General features: G+C 40.4%; 2 protein-coding genes and 1 long non-coding RNA gene across 3 annotated transcripts; 1 reads left to right on the top strand and 2 right to left on the bottom strand.

Annotated features, from left to right (window-relative positions):
- Positions 1–180: 180 nt before the first annotated feature.
- Positions 181–4,336, bottom strand: LOC131787353 (uncharacterized). Its single transcript, XM_059104466.2, has 2 exons — positions 4,119–4,336; positions 181–1,860 (listed from the first exon to the last, which is right to left on the bottom strand). The coding sequence occupies exons 1-2, from the start codon at positions 4,212–4,214 to the stop codon at positions 211–213; spliced, it is 1,746 nt and encodes a 581-aa protein (XP_058960449.2). The 5' UTR covers positions 4,215–4,336; the 3' UTR covers positions 181–210.
- Positions 4,337–4,928: 592 nt separating this feature from the next.
- LOC131787352 (uncharacterized) lies at positions 4,929–11,755 on the top strand. Its single transcript, XM_066158645.1, has 4 exons — positions 4,929–5,334; positions 8,016–9,665; positions 10,341–10,606; positions 11,108–11,755. The coding sequence occupies exons 1-4, from the start codon at positions 5,025–5,027 to the stop codon at positions 11,354–11,356; spliced, it is 2,475 nt and encodes an 824-aa protein (XP_066014742.1). The 5' UTR covers positions 4,929–5,024; the 3' UTR covers positions 11,357–11,755.
- Positions 11,756–13,174: 1,419 nt separating this feature from the next.
- Positions 13,175–14,198, bottom strand: LOC136277035 (uncharacterized). The gene is made up of 2 exons (XR_010715746.1): positions 14,032–14,198; positions 13,175–13,661 (listed from the first exon to the last, which is right to left on the bottom strand). It is a non-coding gene; the product is annotated as an uncharacterized lncRNA (long non-coding RNA).
- Between the last annotated feature and the right edge of the window lie 1,547 nt (positions 14,199–15,745).

The following is a 15,745-nucleotide window of genomic DNA, read 5'->3' as shown; positions in this document are numbered from 1 at the left end:
ACTGGAGGACGCTCATCTTTCCGCCCGCGAGAAGATATGAGACGAGTCGGAGAGAGGTTTACCGGGTCCTGGAATTCAGTGCCAGACCCCTTGCAGACCTCTCGCCGGCTTGCACTGCTCAAGGCATCATACTTTCCGGGAGGGGGGTGGGGGGAAGATTTAAATTAACTGGAAGAGAAGTGGCGTTTTTGACTCATTTTTTCCATAAGTTTAGCAAATAATGGGAGTTTGAAAACTACAACTTCGCTTCAGCTCACAGTAAATGTTAACAGCGTGACACTGGTCATGCTGACTCGCCTTACGACCGATAAACTGGACCAAACCACCGTGGTGGTCAACCCACGTGACCAAATCATTGCGTGATACTACGGATGTAGTGTAACGCTGCAAGTCTTCAAGACTGAAACCCATTTTTTTACTGATGCACACCTCACCGGGGCTTGAAAAAGATACGGCTTGAATCTTCTGACGGCTCCCTATAATCTTTGCTAAGCCGCCACCAAGTGAATGGCCAGTGAGAATAACGTTATCACCTTTGGAGTTTAGATTCTTCTTCTTGATATACGACTCGATTGACTTAAGAGAATAATCTGGACGGTTATGATGCAGAATCCTTTCCAGAAAAGACGAAGCAGACACGTAGGACGTCACGAAACTCAATGGGAACCTTTGCACTGGGAGGGCTTCAGAGGTGAGCTGGTAACTAATTACTTCACTCCATAACTTGAGATATTCGAACCATTCTCCCGCGGACACACTTCCTCGGATGCCGATGATATGAACTTGCGTTGTCGCCTCGAACAAATGATAATACCTGGGATTTCCCTCTGAGATGTAACTAACATTCCATTGACCTTTTCGATAGTGGAAATAGCTCCTAATTGACTTCCTTAGATCCTGCTTGTTCCAGTTTGTCTGGTAGACGACGAACGAGAGGTATGCCATTTCTGCCACGTTCAGACGTAACGGGGTCCATGTTTTATCGCAGATCGGATACTTTGGCTGATTTTTTTCACTGATAGAGAAATTTCTCGCGTTAGAGTGATTCACTGATGGTAAATTGCAACTGTTTTCGCTATACGCGCGAGATGTAACCGTCAGAATCAGCACAGTGAGGTAGGCAGCGGTGAAGAATACAGCAAAACGTCTCTTAATGACAAATTGTTCCCCATTCGGTTTTCTAGAGCCGCGGAAACAGATGTATAATATAAGGCAAGCTGTTAAGAATGGGTAGAAAAATGCGAAACAGACCGCGCCCGTTGATGCATTAACGAGAGTAAAGGAAACAGGGCAAAGAATTGAAAACAGAACAAGTGGTATACACAGTGGAAGAAGAACGATAGCGTACGCTTCGTGGCTTTCTTCACGGTAACAGAACACGAGCAAGCCAACCGAGCCCAGTACTGCTACGATAAAAGCTGCGAACCAGCACACTGCGAGGCAACTGCCAAGTAATGTCATAATACCAAAACTGTTCCCGGCACACCCCGCGTAAATACCTGAACCAACAAAGATGGCGAGAAAAATCACCACCTTAACCTCTCGGAATATAAGAGTGCTCTTTACAACCGCAACTTTGATGATTTCCCAGAACAAGGAGAAGACTAGGTGAACGAAAAGCATGGTACAGCACAGGAGCACCAACAAGCAACACGTGTATAGGTTCTGGTAGGCAGCTGAGTCTCCCTGTGGTGAGATCATTTCAAATGTAATTTCCAGCGCGCAGTTGATAGCGAAGCTGAATGCAGTGACAAAAAAAGATATCAGGGAGACGATAATGGTCACGTGAGAAATCGGATAAAGGAAAGCAAATAAGCATCTCAGAATTTTCCAATGAATACCCACTCGACCTGCAAATATCTGAAACAAAAAAAGATGAGAAAAAGAAATGTGATTATTATTGATCTCGGGGGGGGGGGGGGGGGGGGAGTGAGGATTTTTAGAGGATCACGTAGTTTTTAAGGGGGTACGGACGGGGGGCTCATTCGTCCCCAACAAATTATGAAGAGGAGGCTATTGAAAATTGACTGTCAATTGACTGCCAAAAAGTGTGGAGGGGGGGGAATCACAAGTACACTGCAGAGCCCTATGGGAGGGTCAGGTAAATTATATCTTGACTCAACAAATATCCTCAACCACCTTCCCTCTCCTTACATTTAAAAAACTACTTTCAGTGTTGATTTATTCTAAATACATAGCTGTTATTTTCTCCCTGCTGTGATGGGAATTCGATGGAGCAAAAATCACCGTTGACGAGTCTCTCTCGTTCGTTACCCAGACTGTCGGAGATTGCGTGAACACGCACCAAGTATCTCGTTTTGATTGACAGCTTGATCGAGTAACTTAGATACAGGAGACCATTGTTGACAGATCGTTAGTTTTTACATTTTACTGTATGATGTAGGTTAGTTGCCTGGAGAGAGTGAGAGAGTACTGTACCTGAGAACCGTGAACCGTGAATTAAACTGTACTGTAATTATTATACTGTGATATCGTGAAGTTCGGCCCTAGGGCATTCGCGAAAAGACTGTGCATTTCACCTAAGCACCGAGGGCACGAAACAAACAGGTCTGCAGTATGTAAACAACTTCAGTAGCTCCGCAACACATTCGGGACAGAAAAGATTTATAGCGACCATCAGACCACTCATTTTAAAAGGATTATTGAAGACCACAATGGTTTCAATAGGCTATTTAGAAGCCAACGAATAAAATCATTGGTTGTGGAAATCGTGGATTGTGACAAACGTGACTAGATTTCAAACGAGCGCCAATCGCGCTGCACCTGAGTGACATAGAACGAACCACCAAAATTGATACTTTTGCCGAGATAAAGATTAACCTTTGAGAGGCTAACGAAGTTTAACACGCAATAGTTTCTTTATCGAATTTTATGTCCGAAGCAGACCTGTCCACCTACCCTACCATCAACATTCAAAACTGTAACTCCGTCATTTAAGGTGATATTATTGTTCTGTCATTTTCCGCAATGACATGGCGCAATTGAACATCTTACGAAGCGAAACACCACCCTCTCCTCCCAAAATGCCCCCTCCTTCGAACTCATTCACGAGTTTACTTTGCTTTCTGCAGACAAATGTGAAAGTCCATCGCAAATGAAGGTTGGTAAGCAACAGAAAAATCTAAACTTGACCTTGTGTTGACCCCTTATCTCCGTCGCGACGGAGTAATTGAGCTCCACAGCGTAAGGGGGTCATGTTCCAACAAAACAATAAATTTTAGAACTTAAAAAAATCAACCTTCTAACCATTCAGAGAGACTAGCTTCTCGTTTTTCCGAACAAAACCACCTCTGAATCATTCATCAAGGTCACGAGAATAAACAAATGATCATCAACTAAAGAAACTCTTGATTGTTAACCAAATTTTCTATGTTAGGAAAACGTACAAAGAACAGTGTGGAGAAAATTCATAGCGATGTTAGAGGTGTAACGGATTAAGATTAATCCTTGCCGATCCTAAAGATGGAAGGCCATGAAAAAAAGATTTGCACCCAAAAAAATTTGTGTTTCATTCCAACTTTGTCCTTCGATTTCAAAGATAATGTGACAGCTGAGCGAAAGATAAACAAACGTGCTATTTCCTATTCGTGCGTAATCTTCTTGTCTGTCACTACATGAAAAATCCTAATGAAGTGTTTTATTGTGTAAAAAATGTCATCAGTTTCGCAATAAGAAAATTTCATAGACCGATAAGAGGAGAGATTGTAAGATTGGTGGTGGAGAATGGAGAAATCAAATACTGGCGAGACCTTCGCTTGAAAACCCGCGACTGAGGCTGATCAACAGCTGATCATCACTGTCGCTACACCTAGATTAATCAACGGTACTACTGCACTTATCACTTGAAAAAGTTGCCATATTTCGTTTTTGGTCGCCTTTTGTTCGTTTTACAAGGTACTGTTCGCGATCAGTAAAGCTCGGCCTCCAGTAACGCCCCCTGACCTGAAACAATCATTACTACTCTCTCAGCAGTTCTTCGCTTGATACTTAACTCGAAGCGATGCCGAGCTTGTAAATGAACTAATAACGAGTGAAACAGTGCTCTTACAGAAGATCTCATTACTATGAATTTTTCCCTGATATGAGCTTTTCTTTACCTGCACATCACGTCTCGCCCTTGGAGTGACGAACAATGGCGTGTTCTCCTCTTCTTCTGTTAAAACAAGAATATCTTCGATCTTTCCTTCGCGCATCTCGGCCTTCTTTCTATATAGTCTTCGAAAACGACTGAGTTTGAAGTTCTGTTCCGTAAATTTTGATTTTTTTTGTTAATAAATCGGATACGTGACGCGATTCCACAATGCTAAATGTGTTAGTCAAATGTCAACTGAAACAAAAGTCGCATGCGAAGACTCATGCAGTGAAAACTCTACTTCCGGTAGGTCAATTTTCGGTGGATTACATATTTACTAAACAGGCGTAACGCACCTATAAACGTATCAGTAACGTACTAAAAGACTGCAATTTACTTGTGTTGCTTTGGGCGTATATTATTTAAGAATAGAACAGAGACAGGGAAAATTCAAGTTTAAGTTGATTAAAATGTATATATACTGTAATACAAGTTTGGCCGAGAGCTCTATGGAACTTCTGACTCCACCTATAACCTCGATTTAGGAAAGAGAGAAAATCCTGGGAAAAAAATGGTAAAATTGAAAAATTATATAATTTTAAGTCCAAACATGAGAAAAGTGGATTATTTTGTTTTAGAAACCCGTTGCTAATTATGAAAAAGCCACAACCGGTGTAGTATAGCTTAGGTAACGCAAGGGTTGAAAATGCGGACCAAGATCACCAGCAACCTCGTTTCCAGAACGAGAGGAAACCTCGTTCCTAGGTTTGTTGGAAACGAGGTTGAAAGAGACCCATGTAAGAGATCGCATGACGTAACAGGAACCAAGAGTAACCATATTTCGCGTCTTCATAGCCCTTAGCCAGCATAAGCAAATACGAGTAAGATTTGACAAGTTTCTCGCAGAGGCTCGAGAAACTCGATTCAGAGTATGGAAGATTCGACGAACAGAATGGATCCTAACGAGTTTAAGGGGTTTCTCCTTTCTATATCGGATCGATTTAGAGTGGGAGACCTCGAGAAAATGAAATTTCTCCTAGAAGCACATTTACCTGAAGGAACATTGGAAAACGTACAGATGCCGTTTGAACTCTTTCGTCGAATGATGAACGCCAGGTTACTATCTCTTAATAATCTTCATCTTTTGGCTACCTGTTTGCAGTCTGCTGGTCGAATCGATCTGAGCGAGGAGGTGAGACGACTCGAATCAAAGATGACGTTTGCAACAGAAGTTACTGGAGGTAAGCGTAATTCCAGACTCTAGTTTGTTTGCTTTGTTGTTTAGTTGGCTCTCTTTTGACAGAGCTAACGTTTTAGGCCGGTATTATTCACGGGCTTCTCTTTCGCACCCATAACATTCTTCATATTTGCCGGCTGCAAAGGAATATCACGCTACCATGAAGAGATGTCTATAACTATGCCTTAGCCGATATCGTTTTAGTTACAGACAGATTGAAGCAGATTGTTTACTATCTGAGACTCAATATCAATGACCAAACAAACGGCCGCTTGTTATTTAACACTCCTCAGTTTGAGGAAAACAAATGGCTTTATTTGATAAGTATCGCTCTTTGGGGATTGATCTTTGACGTTTCATTCGAAGAAAGCGGCAGGCACAGTTATGTAGTAGTATTACAACAAGAGCGGAAGTTATAACATGGAGGAAATCAACCATCCGTGACGCGGCTAGTGAAGCTAAACTTTGGAATCTTTTTAAAACATGATGGAATTCTTTGATCAAATTTCAAACATGTTCTCCGCAAAGTCGTCTTTTCTCTGCTTTGAGCATAAGTTCCGTTCACAACAGGTACAAGAATTTTGATGTTAGTCCTGCACATGTACAGCTCGGGATTTGCACCCTAAGACAACCCAATTTAGTCCAAACTACCAAAATAGTCTCGGGTAATCTGTTGCATGTTTTAAAATTACGAGGAGGAGGAAAGTCACGCGATGGTTATATCGAGTCTTGTATCATTCCAAAGTAAAAAACAGTAATCACTGTAAACGCACAGTTCATAATGTAGAGTTTTTCTGGGAATATCGCACCTCTGATCATGTTTTCCGGTTTGAAAGTCACTCCTTACTCACATTAAACACGGTGACGTCACAGATAACGACGACCTGAGCGGAAAATTTCACAAACTTTACAAATGATATCCGATCGTTTAGATTATTCAGCCCAATTGATAATGGAAAACTATCCATAGAATAAAATGTACTAAGTCTTTTTTTTACTCAATTTAAACCATTCTTATTTATGATTAGCTCTAGTTCTGATATTGAATGGGAAGTTTTTGGCCGCAAAGTTTCATTAATATGCATTCCTAAGCGAACCAAGAATTGGTTTGATATCCCACAAAAATAATTATAAATGATAATTGAGTGATTTATCACTTTCGTAGCGCTTATATAAAGGATATCTACTCGGAAATCAGGCGTTAAAAGTTCGTAAGATCTCAGTTACATGCTATCCAGATATATTGTTGTCTAGTTAATCTTTGTGTAAATAAGAGCGTAATTTACTCTTTCAAATTGAAATAGAACCGCAATAGAAGTGCAATAAATATTGCAAGACAAGTCAAAATACAAAGAAATGATTAAAATACACAGTGGATACTACACATCAGATCGACTGTTTACTATCCTGGCCGCTCAATTTTATACACTCATTTGAAGTAACTCACGCAAGCGTAGTCAAGTTTTCAAAAATGTCTTCTTACAGTACAAGATAACCAACTGTCTAAATCCTCACAATATGGCAGGATATTTGTACCCTACTTAGTGCAGTTGAACATTTGAATGTTTAATAGCGCCAAATACAAATCTTTTTGTCATTTCTACTGCCTCCTTTACGAGGCGAAGCCACATATGTTGTCGAAACGAGTGAGTGATGGTAACAATCGAATTCCGATCTTTACCTTAATTCTCGGTGCTATTTATTGTTTGTTTCATAGTATCTCAGTCGTTCGACATTCGCACTCGATACACAATTCTCAGTCTCCTTTTGTGATTACTGGGTTATAGCCACTAGCCCATTATGCTATAATCCTTGTTCTTATTGTGGCTACTGCCTCCTATATAATAGGAGGCGAAGCCACTATGTTACGGGGGTAGGTGAGTGCGTGAGTGGGTGATGGTAAGTAACAACAGAACTCCGAGCTTGACCCCAAATTTTATTCCATGTTTACCGGTGCTTCCTACCGCTTTTTTTTCTAGGAGTATCTTATTAGTTCAACATTTGCACTCGATACACATTTGAATTCTCTCGTTCAGTGATCTCAGGCTTATAGCCACTGGTACATTATGTTTCCAGCTCTTGCCATGACGCCACAGAAGACAGGAAAAGACAATAAACATCTCACAATCAATTCAGGATTGCGCGCGATTAAAAACAAAACATTTCCTTCCAAAAATATCATTATAGGTGTGATCGGCGCGTCGTGAAACTTGGAGAGAATGTTTTTGTTTAACCAGAGAACTTTTCATCGTTTGAATCAACGACTTATGCCAAAGACGGCCGCTAAATTTGCGAAGCGGGTAGACCCTTTAGTTATTAAACACAGAAAGATGGAACGGAGAACGGAGAACGGAGGAACGGACGACACGAAATGCTGTTACCAATTAATCAAAACCATGACACAATTTGAGAAAGAAATAAGACATCGGTTCTACGTTTTCTTAAAAAAAAAACGACAGTTAACTCAGCGAAATGCGAGACAACAGCGCGCGCGCATGACGTATTCTGTCCACTTACACAGGCATGACGTATTAACTGTCGCATTAACTGTCCTATCAAACTGTCCAATTACAAGCGTGACGCAAACACTGTCCTAGCAGTCCTCAAATCGGGCTGGTGATAACCAATCGCGTTCAAGAATATTGTTATAGTTTGTTATAGTATTGATACTGCTTTCCTTTTCAGAACAAGGATCCCCGGATGATGCAAATCTTTTCGTGGGAGCTCTTCCGCGCAAGCCATCTCATTTCTACGGGAGAGAAGAAATGCTGAAAGAAATTGTCAGAGTTCTCAGTGAATGGAACGGCAAGCGACTCGTAGTCATAACCGGTTTACCAGGTTATGGAAAATCCTGTTTGGCGCAAAGAATCGGTCATACGATGAGGGAGAATGGTTTTCAAGTCATCTTCCTATGCTTACGAGAAATCCGATCTGTCGGTAAAATGTCCGCCAAGATTCTATGCGCTTTAAAAGCAAATGTTGGTCAAGGACTGATGAATAACCCGCGTGAGCTGGCACTGTGGTACTTAAAATCTCTCAACACAAGGACAACTCTTATTCTTGACAACGCTGAAGACCTCATTTGTGACGAAAACTCAAAGAAGGAGTTTTATAGTTTTGTGAACCAAGTCGCTCAGTTTGCATTGCACGTGAAATGTGTCATTACCTCAAGAGTGGATTGTCCTGCTTCTTGTCAAACCCCGCGCCACTCCGTAAAACTTCTCGTCATTGAAAACGATGCCGCTGCGAAATTGCTTGAGGAGAAGGTTAAAGACACTGGCTGTTTTCTTGAAAACCAGCAGGCTAAAACTATAGCGCAACTCTGCTTTAACATTCCCCTGATCTTGCACGCAGCCGCTGCCTACATGGAAGTCATCCCCCCAGAGACACTGATTCAAAGTTTGCAAAATCATTTTGGAGCCATAGAAATGTCAAGCATGGGGGAACTGTTCCCAGAGCTGCAAATGAGAGGCTTTCTCAGTGAATGCTTACAAAAGCTTGGCGCCGATTTCGAGGAGGACTTGTATTCCTTGGCAGTATTCCCGGCTGCATTTACTTACCAACAAGCACAGAGAGTATGCTGTTCAGAAACAAGGCTTCTTACCTCTCTTTTTCAACTGGTGAAGAAGTCTCTTGTCCACATAGAGTTGGATTCTAAACACTACTTCGTCCATCAAGTGATTCAACTTTGCTGCGAAGAAAAGGCCAAGACAGACGAGCGATTGCGCGCATGTTACAGTCAGGCGCAAGAAAGATTTATTGAGTACTACCTATACTTAATTACCGAGTTACACCAGGAATTCTTGTGCAAAGGTAACTTAGAGACATCGCTTGATCGTTTCTGGACAGAGGAGCAAAACATTGTTCAAGCAATTTGGTGGGCGGCAGCGAGAGAGGGAACTACGCTCCCTGCACGTTGTGCAGAGATCCTAAACAAAGCAGTCATCTTCCTGGCCAAAGTCATGAAGAAGGCTCAATTTGAAGAAATCTACGAAGTCGTTTTAAGCGCGACCAAAGGAGACTTACGACTTGTGGCTGACTGCCTGACGTGTGTTGGTATAAAACACATCTACAGTTGTGAATGTCATCGGTCTTGCAGTGTTGTAACAGAGAGAGCTTACAGAGTCTTGACAAGAGCGCTAGAAATCTACGAAAAGCTTAACCTGACAGAGGGAGAGCTTGTTGCACAGTGTTACAGCAAGATCGCACGCTGCGTGGCCAAGAATGGAAATCCTTCTAGAGCTCTCGAACTGAGCGCAAAAGCCCTCGCAATTAGAGAACAGAGGAGACTCGACGAGCCATTGAAGTATGCAGCTTGTTGCAACGATAGAGCAGGTAGTGTAGGCTTAACAGTGTTGCCGATTAAAATACATTGTTTTTCGTCATGAATGTAGATGGAAACTTTAAGAAACAATTAAAAAAATCTGTTGCCAATCTAGAAGCAAGTCAAGTATTTGGCTGAGATTTATTACGGAGCTGCACCAGGATAAATTGCGAAAAATGCAACCGAAAGAATAAAACTTTTTTGTTTCTACGAAAGGAGCAAAACTTAGTTCAACCATTCGGTAAGCGCCAGTAGAAATGTTATTTCGCCCTCATCTCTTCTCATAGGGAAACGGTTATCAAAAATCAGTCATCTTCCTGGCCAGAGCCCTGGCCCTAGTCCTGGCCAAAGCGGGCTTTATAGCTAACATTTGTTGACAGCTATCCACAATTTCGAAGGCACTGTAGCCAGGAAGATAGCTGCCTCCTGCCAGTTGGGGTTTTTAAATAGGAAGTTTATTTTCAATGTTTATTTACAACTTGATTGCATTTTAGGGCCTAGATGAATGTTACTTAGTGTTAATCTGGTTTACCCCAGAAAAGTGGAGTATTCATAATTGTTATTATTAACATTATTTTTATTGAAATTATAATTTTCATTCATTAGCACATCAAGTTTTTGCTTGGCAAAGGCCAGAATAACCCACGACATATAATTTTTTTTCCTCTCTCTTTTCCTTCCAATAGTTGTTCAAAGCTGCTTAAACAACCACTTTGAAGCCCTAGCTCTCAGGGAACAAGCCCTTAGTGCTTATGTTGAAAAACTAGGGGATCATCCATTTACCGGAACGCTCTACAACTATCTAGGCAACGATTGCCTTGCACTAGAGAACTTCGATAAGGCCGTCGAATATTTCACCAAGGCGCTCAGTATCAGGAAGATATTTCTTGGCCTTTACCACCAAGAGACTGCCCGAACGTATCACGACTTGGGTCTTGCTTACAAGAGGAAGGTGAGTTAAACATTATTGTAGGTGTGCGTTATATATACTGCAGTTAAAAGACTCTAGTTTACTGCACACATCCGTGGTATTCAAGATTGAGACCTTGACCCTGGCTCTGCTACTTCGCACCTTTTTTTCTCTTCTTTTGGAGGCCAAGATAAGATATGTATTTCAAACGACCCTTTCACTCTTAAGACTGATCTCATTAGCAATTATCCTTACTGTCTGCCATACAGTTTTTCTTAATGTTGGTTCGAAGAATTTGGCATTGATAGTTTCTCTTTATTCTCATCACTTTCCTTCTTGATATAGCATTAATATTGTCATGAGAAGTGCTATCTTGATCACTCATGGGTTGCAAACAGGAGGAAAGAAACTGATCAATTCTCACCACTGTTTCTTCGACAGCAAGACGCACCCTGAAAACGCACTCTGATACATTTCACCTGATCCTGCGCGAAGTTCCATCATATGTTTGAGTCTGAGACTTCTTTTCTACCTCTTTTTCAGGGAGATTATACAAAAGCCATGGAACAACTGGACGAGGCAGTCACGATCCAAGAAAAACTGTGCGATGTACCCCATGAGAAACTCAAATCTCTTCAAGAGAAGAGGGAGATCTACTCATGCCTGAATTTAACCGACTCAAGTGCTCAGGAGCTACAAAAGAAGTTGGAACAGTGTCAGGAGGAGATGACTCGAGCGAAAAAGGTCAATAACGTTAGATTGGAGAGAATTATGGACATGGCAAACAACTAGCTGAAAAGTTAACAGTGTTACTTCAATATGATGTAACTGATTCTTAACATGACTGACTCCACCGACTGAACGAACATATTACTTCAGACACGTCTGTTAGTAAAATAAGGTAACTTGGAAAAAAAAAATCAGTTGTAACTGGCCATGCCAGAGAGGTGGGGCGAATCTGTTACTTTGAGTACCACTGTCAACAAAATAAGTGTAACCAGAAAAAAACGAAAAACAAAAAACTAAAACCTCAGTATCGTTAACCATTTTTTAAGTTGATTACTCGTTTACATTAAACGGCATTTAAAGGCATTTTACTGATTACCTGGGATTAGCACCAAACACGTTACATTTATAGGCCTGAAAAAATCCGTGTGATATCTGTTCATGAATAAAAATGTGTTAACTGAGTGACTAAGACAGGTTCTCCTTACATTATCGTCCCAACATCAAGTATACAAGTGATGAAAATAAAGAAAATTATCAATTAGTTGATCATTGGTTGAGGCAAAACCAAATTCTCCGAACTAACATTACAAGAACCGTAAGGCAGACAGTAAGGAGAGTTACTAATAAGATCTTAGGAGTGAAACATACCCTTTTTGTTACCTATAGATCGTACTATGTTATAACCAGACCTAAAGACGTTGGACTCCTAAAAGGATCTGATTGAAAACTGATCATTCTCATTCTAAACGACTCACATGAAAAAGAAAAATGAAAGAATTTGGTGTCAATTAGATAAAGCTTCTGCGGCCGATTGCGTCCTTTAATCTCATTACCTTTGTATTCTTTGCCAGTCACATCTTTTAGGTAATCAAACACAACTTTAAAGAAACGAACACGGTTTATTACTTGAAGACGCGTGTGCGGCGATTCTGAGGCCGTCCTTGGTTGTTATAAAACAAAAATGACACGGAGTTTGAAAATCTAAGAGTTTGTGTCAACTATAACACACATAACATACCCCTTATTCAGATCAACTCTATTATAACCATTGCTTGACAAGCAATGGCTGATGAATAAATTAGCTGCATGAGTCAGCAGTACAAGTTTTGGGCAGAAAACTACCAATATTCTCAGCAATTGTATATCACACAAAAGGAAACTGTTGGGGGTTTCGTTTCCTTCCTTAGTCCACATTCTTTTTAAATGTATAAGATGATATAGGGAACGGTTACAAATCTACCTGTCATGGGGTTTTTCCTTTCCCTTGACAAAACCTCCCGGCAATGCAAGGCTAATCCTTGTTGAAAGATCCATGGGTGCAGCATGCAGATGGAGACGATTTAAAATCACGTGGGGAAATGAAAAGCCGTATTATAGGATTGCCTTTTTATATCTAATTCTTGATGAGCGTGGAAAAAAAGATTTCCTAAATTTGTGTTTCCCTTTTTTAATTTTTAGTGGCCGGTAGATCAAATCAACCGCTATGATCAGCGAACGTTCTCCACGTATTCGGAATATACAATTCCAGAACCTGTCTGGGTCACTTTCTCAGTAGATCAGATGTCAATTTATTTTCTTACGTAGCCTGAGAAACAACCAAAATTTTTGTCCTTTCAAGACATTTCTCAAACGTTTTCACACGTTAAAGATTCGGAGGGAATTAGCCCTTCTTCTGTTGACTTGAAACCATAAATTTGACAATACCTGATTGGTTAAACTCTTAAGTGAATGTGGGCAAACCCTACTTAGTTTTTCATTTTTACTGATTTGAAGAGTTGCGAACAGTTAATCAGTCCACGTAATTGGAGAGATTCGAGACAAAATTTACACGCACTCTTACTAAATGTTAGACGTGGAAAGATAATTTTTAAGCCAAATGCATTCCCGAAAACACACCCTAAGCATTTATTAAACAGAAACTGCACAATAATTCTGAAATACTCGTTAAGAGTTACGTTCTGTTATTAGCCGGGGCAGTTCTCTGAAATCCATTTCATTGTATTTTCTTAACAAGGCAAAGATGGAAAATTCTGTACAATCGTGTAGTCGATTGCCATATCCCATCAATGCCAACACCCAAATATCATGGGATCTAAAAAAAGTATCATTATTGGAGGTTTAATGTTTACGGGATAAAGGTCGTGGCTACTGCTGAGTCCGTTGGTGGCTTTGGTTTGCTCGCCATGGTTGTGATGCATCTGTGAGTCCAATGATTGCATCACAAGCCCACTGTTTCACAGCCGGGCCGGGCATTGATTCATGTGAAAGAGACAATTTCCTTTTCCTGGTGTTTTGATACCTCCTACTGAATCATCATATTCTCTCCTCCACTCCAAGAGTTTCATAGAAAAACACACACTTCTGTTGACTTTATAAATATTGGAACTATGTAAAAATAACAATTCTAGTCGAGACGTAGTAGGCACTGTTCTTTTCAGAGAGATCTGACACTCTTATCCCTGGCTGGAAATAACGTTATGACCTGTTTTTGAACCCAAGGAAGCCTCTGGATCACATGCATTGTTTACCACTAAACATTTTCCAACTTCTCGTGCCAAGTGCCCCGAGGAATAAAAGGATCAATGTCGCTTGAAACCTTCAAACCTCGTTTTGTTTTCCAACCCTGTTTAAGGCCACACACCTTTTTAATCAGTATTTCGAAGGAATATCAGCCCAGTCTAAAGCTTCCAGCGATCACTCTAAAACATTCAAAACTTGTAAGACCATTAACAACGTACCATATTAAGGGGAAGGGGTCCCTTCCCTTCCAGACTAAAATCAAGCCAAAGGAAGGCAATGGAATTACTTGAGACGTGCTAAAATTTAAACAACGTTGCAGTAATGTCACAAGTTACAAAATGCTTTTATTGATGAGGAGTCTAGACAGTTGATTGAAATACGTCGTTACAATTGATAATTACCAAAACAACGATATCGATTACCTTCATCTGAGAAACAACGGTGTGTCAACACTTTGATCATACTGTTGAAGTTGGCGGATGAAAATTGTTTCTCCATTCTGAAGAACAATCATTGAAAAAAACAATAAAAAGGTTAGCGGAGACCCATAACAAAGAGGCACATTTCTAGCTTACATCGATGACGACCTTTTACATAAAATTCAGTTTAAATTCTAGTACAGGTCTTAATTTTTTTTCAGGCCTTATTTTCACTACTGCTCAAGTAGTGTTTATTACTGCGAAGATCGCTTTCATATTCACGTCTTTATCCGCAGTTCACACATATAATTTTCATATACTCACAATCAGTTATTCATCACTTCACGGGTATATTTAGAGCCTACATAATGACCGGCGCCCAGTTGGCTAGTTAGCTCAGTTGGTAGAGCACTTCACCGGTATCGTAGAGGTCATGGGTTCAAATCCGTACAGGCCCGAATTTTTTCCAGGCCTCACTTTCACTACTGCATGAGAAGTGTTCATTACTGCGAAGATCGCTTCCATACTTCCATATTCACGTTTTAAATTCTAGTCTTAGTGGTAGCTGTTACCTGCCATGGGTAACTGAAATATAAATGTAAAATGTGATGTTAATAGAATTGAAGTTAGCCTGCAATGCAGCTGCCGTAAAAATCAAAGATGGTAGCTATAACTTTCACCAAGAGAACACTTTGCAATCACTCGCCAAAATTGTGCCTGCTCTGAAAGCAAAATTGAACCATATTTCACCAATACCAAAGATCTGTTTCAGTACATTTGAACTCGAAAGTTTTCCGCGTCAAACGTCTCAGGGATAACATTCGAAAGCCTTCCGGCTTAAATTCAAGCGAATATTTGGTGTAATTGATGAAGTCTCTCCCTCAACATTTAAAGCGAAGGATTCTTCCTTTAACCTGTTACAACTGAATAAAAAAGTTTTTGTCCAAACGACAGACTTTATATGCTTTTAAAACGCAAGATCGTCAGTGCCTCAAGTTATTTGAGCTCCAAGTGTCGTAGGAATCGAATCCCGCTCGCTTAAACTGTAACTGAACTAAACTAGAAAGAGCTAAGAAATATATACAGGAACTAAAACCCGCCATAACTCAAACACCTTGTTATCGCCTACTGTTTTGGAACCGTTTCCCCTTGGCAGTTCAACAATGCAGGATAAGTTAATTATTCTATCGTATTTAAGACTTTTAAGCATTTTTCAGCCCAATCCCTTCGTAGCTGGCAAAATCAACTTCATCCAATTTTCAGTCTGCCAGGATCGGAAAGGTTTTCCTTGTAATAACATCATTATCAAAACTCGAATTCAAGATTGCCGAATTTCCTTCTGGATTTTAGATTAAAAAGTCATTCTCGCAAGGGGGAGTTTTCGAGTAGTTTATGGGTTTTTATGAGCTTGTAAAGTCATAACTTAAGACTTACTTTTTGAATTCTCCACAAAATTGCAGTCGGTTTTACCAAAACCTTTCCACTGGATATGTTTTGAACATAAAATGAAAAC

The sequence above is a fragment of the Pocillopora verrucosa genome, chromosome 11 (assembly GCF_036669915.1).
Source record: "Pocillopora verrucosa isolate sample1 chromosome 11, ASM3666991v2, whole genome shotgun sequence".
NCBI lineage: Eukaryota > Metazoa > Cnidaria > Anthozoa > Scleractinia > Pocilloporidae > Pocillopora > Pocillopora verrucosa.
This window is presented reverse-complemented; position numbering and strand designations above follow the sequence as displayed.